General features: G+C 40.2%; 1 protein-coding gene across 1 annotated transcript; it reads left to right on the forward strand.

The window, feature by feature from the left end:
• Positions 1-1512: 1512 nt before the first annotated feature.
• septin9 (neuronal-specific septin-3) lies at positions 1513-3933 on the forward strand (the record flags this gene model as incomplete). The annotated part of the gene is made up of 5 exons (XM_010776677.1): positions 1513-1646; positions 2189-2326; positions 3330-3447; positions 3603-3698; positions 3837-3933. Coding segments are annotated over exons 1-5 (583 nt in total), but the record flags the coding sequence as incomplete, so codon positions are not given.
• Positions 3934-5370: the final 1437 nt, after the last annotated feature.

Below are 5370 nucleotides of genomic sequence, written 5' to 3' on the forward strand. Positions count from 1 at the left end.
GGCCCGGAAGCACTATTTGACACCCCGGGCCAGCATAACGTACTTTCCACTTGGCTTAAAATCACATTGTCCTGTGGTATTGGTATTTTGACAAGCAATTGAAGGAGCGCTTCAATACAGACTTTCGCACCAGCTAACCATTCGCCAAAATGTTTTTAAAACCAGCGGTAACCGGCCAAGCGCCTGGCAAAAAACAATCTTCACATAAAAGAAAGTCACCGGAGGAGTTAGAGGAGAGTGACAGGGAGAATGAGAAGAAAAGGTGGAGAAAGTTTCAGCCACACTGGCTTGATGGATGGAGTTGGCTTCAACATGATGACATAAACAAAGTCTTCCGTCGGCTCTGTACATCAATGCCGAAGTATGCTGACAAGTAAGTGAAGAGTAGAAAATATAAAGGTATATTCGCTATAGGGAAATGTCCCAGCAGTTTAGGATAATGAAGGTTCTAATCTATTACGTAGCCATTACATTTCTAACTCCTGATAATGACAGGAAGGCAGAAAGCATATTATAACAATAATAATACTCATAGCCGAAATGTCACCCTCCTTTTTTTCTTTTAACAATGACCACAATATAATAATTTTAATAAACCAAATATGAACAATTGAGGAAAATGAGGAAGAACTGATTATTCAAATGTTGTAGGAAAAGTAGTAATGTATAGTTTGTGCATAAATTACTAGTGCAACAAATGTGTTAATTTTCTTCATTATTAGAGTCGATCTTTTTGGACAAATGCTCCGGGCCAGTGGTTACAATGGTGGGGCCAGTGATAATGAAAATCTACTTGTCCTTAATATCTACCCCTGATATATGTTTTCAAACTGTTGTGCCGTTTAGTATTTCCATAAAATAATCTAATTTGTCGGACATGAGTGGTGTAGGAAGCTGTAGGTTTTATGCGTCATAAAAACAGCGGTTGCTAACAAGTGACCAAATGAGACTACTACATATCATCACGTTGAACATTAGCCGCCTTTAGCTTAGTGGTGGTGATGCGCGGCTATTCAACAGTGATGTAGTCTGTTTATAGCCTAACTTTAGCTTTTTACTTCTGGTGATTGCATTTAGGACCTTTGCGATGCAAACTTTGTGGTTGGTCTAAAAAATACGGTATCACTGCCCCACTCTATACCCCAACAAAGACAGCAACAAACTACGGTTTGTTGTACGGTTAAGGAGGCACTTCTTTACGCATCCTTTTAAAACTTGAAAAAGCTAGGTGTCATTTTTCAGGGTTTTATTTCATCACGCCACTGAATCAGCCTTGAACCTCCCTTATGCCATCTCTTTAGTCATGAACTAACTTTAAACATTATCAACCGTAACCCTAAAGCCAACTCTACAACGTAACTTTCGAATCACAAATACACAGGGATCTCAGAATGATTAGAAACCATGACACTGTGGTACCAAACTGAACCTGAAGAAAATTTGGATTCCACTATCCTCATGGCACAACATCCTCTACTGTTCAACAATGTGATGTGATTAAATTCACTTTTAATGTTTAACTCCTGCACATGTAACCCCTCTCCCTCTGTCCCTCTCTGTGTAGTGATTGAGGAGAAGGGGGTGAGGATGAAGCTCACAGTGATCGATACTCCAGGATTTGGTGACCAGATCAACAACGAGAACTGGTGAGTGGTAGAAGGATGGGGAGAGAAAAGACCGATGCCTGGAAGCAGAGTAGGAGATGGTGCTTCCCAGATCTGAGTTAAAAAGTGTGCAAATGACTGCATGCAGTTGCAACTTGCAACTAAGTCAAAGGGAAATGTAGTCTTTGAAAAACAGACGTTATTGATTTTTTTATAGTCATACTCACCAGTAACCACAGTGATGAAAATGTTAAAGTGAAAAATGAATGTGTTCCCTCTCAGAAGTATCGTTTATGTAATATTATTAGTTTTGAGTATATTTGCACATGAGCAACCCTAACCCTAACCCACATGTCTCGACCCACAGCTGCAACCAACAAGAATGGCTTTGATAGCATTTTCAGATACCTTAAACACACAATATCAAGTAGGGAATTTGCAGTATAGAATATTTAGTGGGGGCTCTGTCTTAAGGTTACATTTACAACAAAGATAATGATATCAGAGCATCTGATTGCAGGTATCTCTGGGGCAAAGTATAAACGTTGCCTTGGTAACACTGTCTCCTCTGCTCCTCTCTCCAGCTGGGAGCCCATAGTGAAGCATGTCAACGAGCAGTATGAGAAATACCTGAGAGAAGAGCTGCATATCAACAGGAAGAGGAGGATACCAGACAGCAGAGTCCACTGCTGCATCTACTTCCTCCCCCCCACCGGACACAGGTCAGCCCTCAGACCTGGCTCTCTGATTTATTTAGGTTTATTTCCACCAGAGCATTTTGCACTTTATTGTGTCAGTAACATTTCATTTCATTTCAAACCTTTATTTATCCAGGTGAATCCCTTGAGATCATTGATCTCTTTTTCAAGGGAGACCTGCTCAACATATTTTATTCCCAAACCATATCGGTTTGATCAGCACTATGACCTTTGGAATTGAACCTGTTGATAACACCACTGTAATGCTAGGCGCAAGGAAATGAGCATAAGGAAGCCGCTTCATCCTTTAATTACATTTCACCTTCAGAAACTGTTCATTTTCAATGCCCCTCCGACACAGGGCGGCAGTGACACATGCACAACAGCAGTCACATTCAGGAAATGTTTTTCCCAAAAGATTGAAGGGAGAGGTTACACAAGCTGCTCGAGGCAGCCTGTCTGATGCTCTGCAGTCATGTTTCAGTCCAGACTTAGATATTAAGTCCAAAGGAAACTTGATTTGGCAAATTAAAAGCAGCAAACTTTATTGAAAGACTATTATTATGACGCTGTGATCAAACCAATAACCTGGCTCTGATACGGTATTGTCTCAGTGTTTCATTACTGCAGAGGACACTACCGTGTGCAATCGCTGTGTTCAGGTCCTTCATTCCTTCAGCTTGCTTCATGTTCTCTTCTCCTCCAGTATTACCTGTTGCAGGTGAGCTATAGTGTGACCTCAGCCTGTGCACATAGCTGCCATTGATCTACAGTCATGCTAGTGGCTTTCTGGGAATGTATGTTTAAAAAAGCTAATATGGCAGGTCAAATTTTCCCCATTTTCATCACTTGATTGTAACCATGACTTGCTATAAACAGAGAATACATTATTTATTTATTTATCTACTGCAAGCTACCTTCGTAGATTTTAGCATTTATCTGTTGCTGATAGGAGTGTTATCAGTTTTAACATTTTTACACTTTGAAAAAGTACATCCAAGCTGACCAGAGGTCTGTCTGTTTCCAGGTTACGCCAAATCGATGTTGAGTTCATGAAGAGGTTGGGAAAGATAGTGAGCATCGTACCTGTCATCGCCAAAGCCGACACACTCACCATTGAGGAAAGACAGGAGTTCAAAGAGAGGGTAAGGGACAACACAAACACACACACACACACTCAACTAAATGCTATTTTCTTTAGTTCCTTACGTGTCCTCCAGATGATGTTTTAAAGCGTTCTAAGAACTAAACCTTTTTTCTTGCTTCGGTAAATCTTTAATAACCTCTGACTCATTGACAGATAAGGCAAGACCTAGCAGCCAATGGGATTCGTGTTTACCCCCAGAAAGAGTATGATGAGGATCCGGAGGACAGCATCCTTAATGACAGGATCAGGGTAACGTCTACACTCCTGTACACTACTCACTATGTCTATAACTGTTTGTGCTGTTCTGATAGCTCACATGTTAAAATGATAGATGGGCCTGTCTGAGACATGATCATTGAACATTGTTATTTCATATTGTGTGTTCAGGAAAGCATTCCCTTCGCTGTGGTGGGAACGGATAAGGAGCACCAGGTTAATGGACACAAGGTGCTGGGACGTAAAACAAAGTGGGGAATCATTGAAGGTAAAGCATCACTCTAACATCATTTCATTTTTCATTTCATTTCAAACCTTTATTTAATGAGATTGGTCCCATTGAGATCATAGATCTCTTTTTCAAGGGAGACCTGCAGCATATAGGTTCCACATGAAACATAAAACAATAAATGACATCATACATTATATTTACAGGATACATTTACATAGTTATAGACATTTACAAGTTCCCATAGTATCAACAAGCATTTCATTTAGCCTAGCTTTAAAAACATGCAGAGGAATTAGATTGCTCAGTTTAAATTCTTGCTGAAGATTGTTCCAAGCAAGTGGAGCTGCGCACATAAAAGCTGTCTTACCTAAGACAGTCCTTGCTCTTGCATCTAACAATACTACATCATGCGATCTCAGACAATAGCTGCTTGCAACTCTCTGTGTTATCAGAGAGCAGATATAATACGGGAGTTTACCCAACAAAGCTTTATTAATAAACATGTACCAATGACTGAGCCTCTTTACAGTAAGTGATGGCAAACCTGCCTTGGCATACAGGGTACAGTGATGCGTAAGTGCTTTACAATTTGTGAAAAATCTCAGTGCGCTGTGATAGGCGGCATCTAACTTGTTCAGCCAATAGGCAGGTGCATTCATATACAACAAATCTTCATAGTCCAGCACATGTAAAAAGGTCACAGTGACTAGCCTTTTCCTGGCCTCAAGCGAGAAACAGGACTTGTTTCTGAAAAAGAACCTAGTCTAACCCTCAGCTTTTTAAGCAGGTTATTGGCATGAAGTTTAAAGAGAGACAATCATCAAGCCAGATACCAAGGTATTTATAACAGGTAACCACTTCAAGTACTTGTCCTTGCATAGTAACAATATCTAAAACAGGCTCTGGTGTCTTTTTAGCTTTTGAAAATAGCATCACCTTGGTTTTATCAACATTTAAAAGAAGCTTAAGCTCAGCGAGCTGAGTCTGAATAATGTTAAAAACAGCCTGTAATTTAACACCAGCCTCCTTAATGGAGGGACCTGCACAGTACATCACGGTATCGTCCGCATAAAAATGTAAAGTAGCTTCATTCACATTTTCACCTAAACTGTTGATATATATGGAGAATAAAAGTGGACCTAAAACAGAACCTTGAGGAACGCCATTAGCAATGTTTAACCACTCAGAAGACAGCCCATCAAAGTGAACACATTGGGACCTTTCAGAGAGGTAGTTCACAAAACACCCCACTGCTTGGCTGGATATGCCAATACTGAGTAGCCTCTGCTTTAAGATGTGATGATCGACGGTATCAAAAGCTTTGGAAAGGTCAATAAATAGAGCTGCACAACTCTGCTTATTATCTAAAATACTCGTAATGTCATTCACCACTTTCATTGTCGCAGTGATGGTGCTATGTTGCTTTCTGAAGCCTGACTGATGTTTAGACAGGATATTATTTGTACATAAAAA

This window comes from Notothenia coriiceps, unplaced genomic scaffold (assembly GCF_000735185.1).
Source record: "Notothenia coriiceps isolate Sejong01 unplaced genomic scaffold, NC01 NC01_scaffold00017162, whole genome shotgun sequence".
In the NCBI taxonomy this organism is placed as follows: domain Eukaryota; kingdom Metazoa; phylum Chordata; class Actinopteri; order Perciformes; family Nototheniidae; genus Notothenia; species Notothenia coriiceps.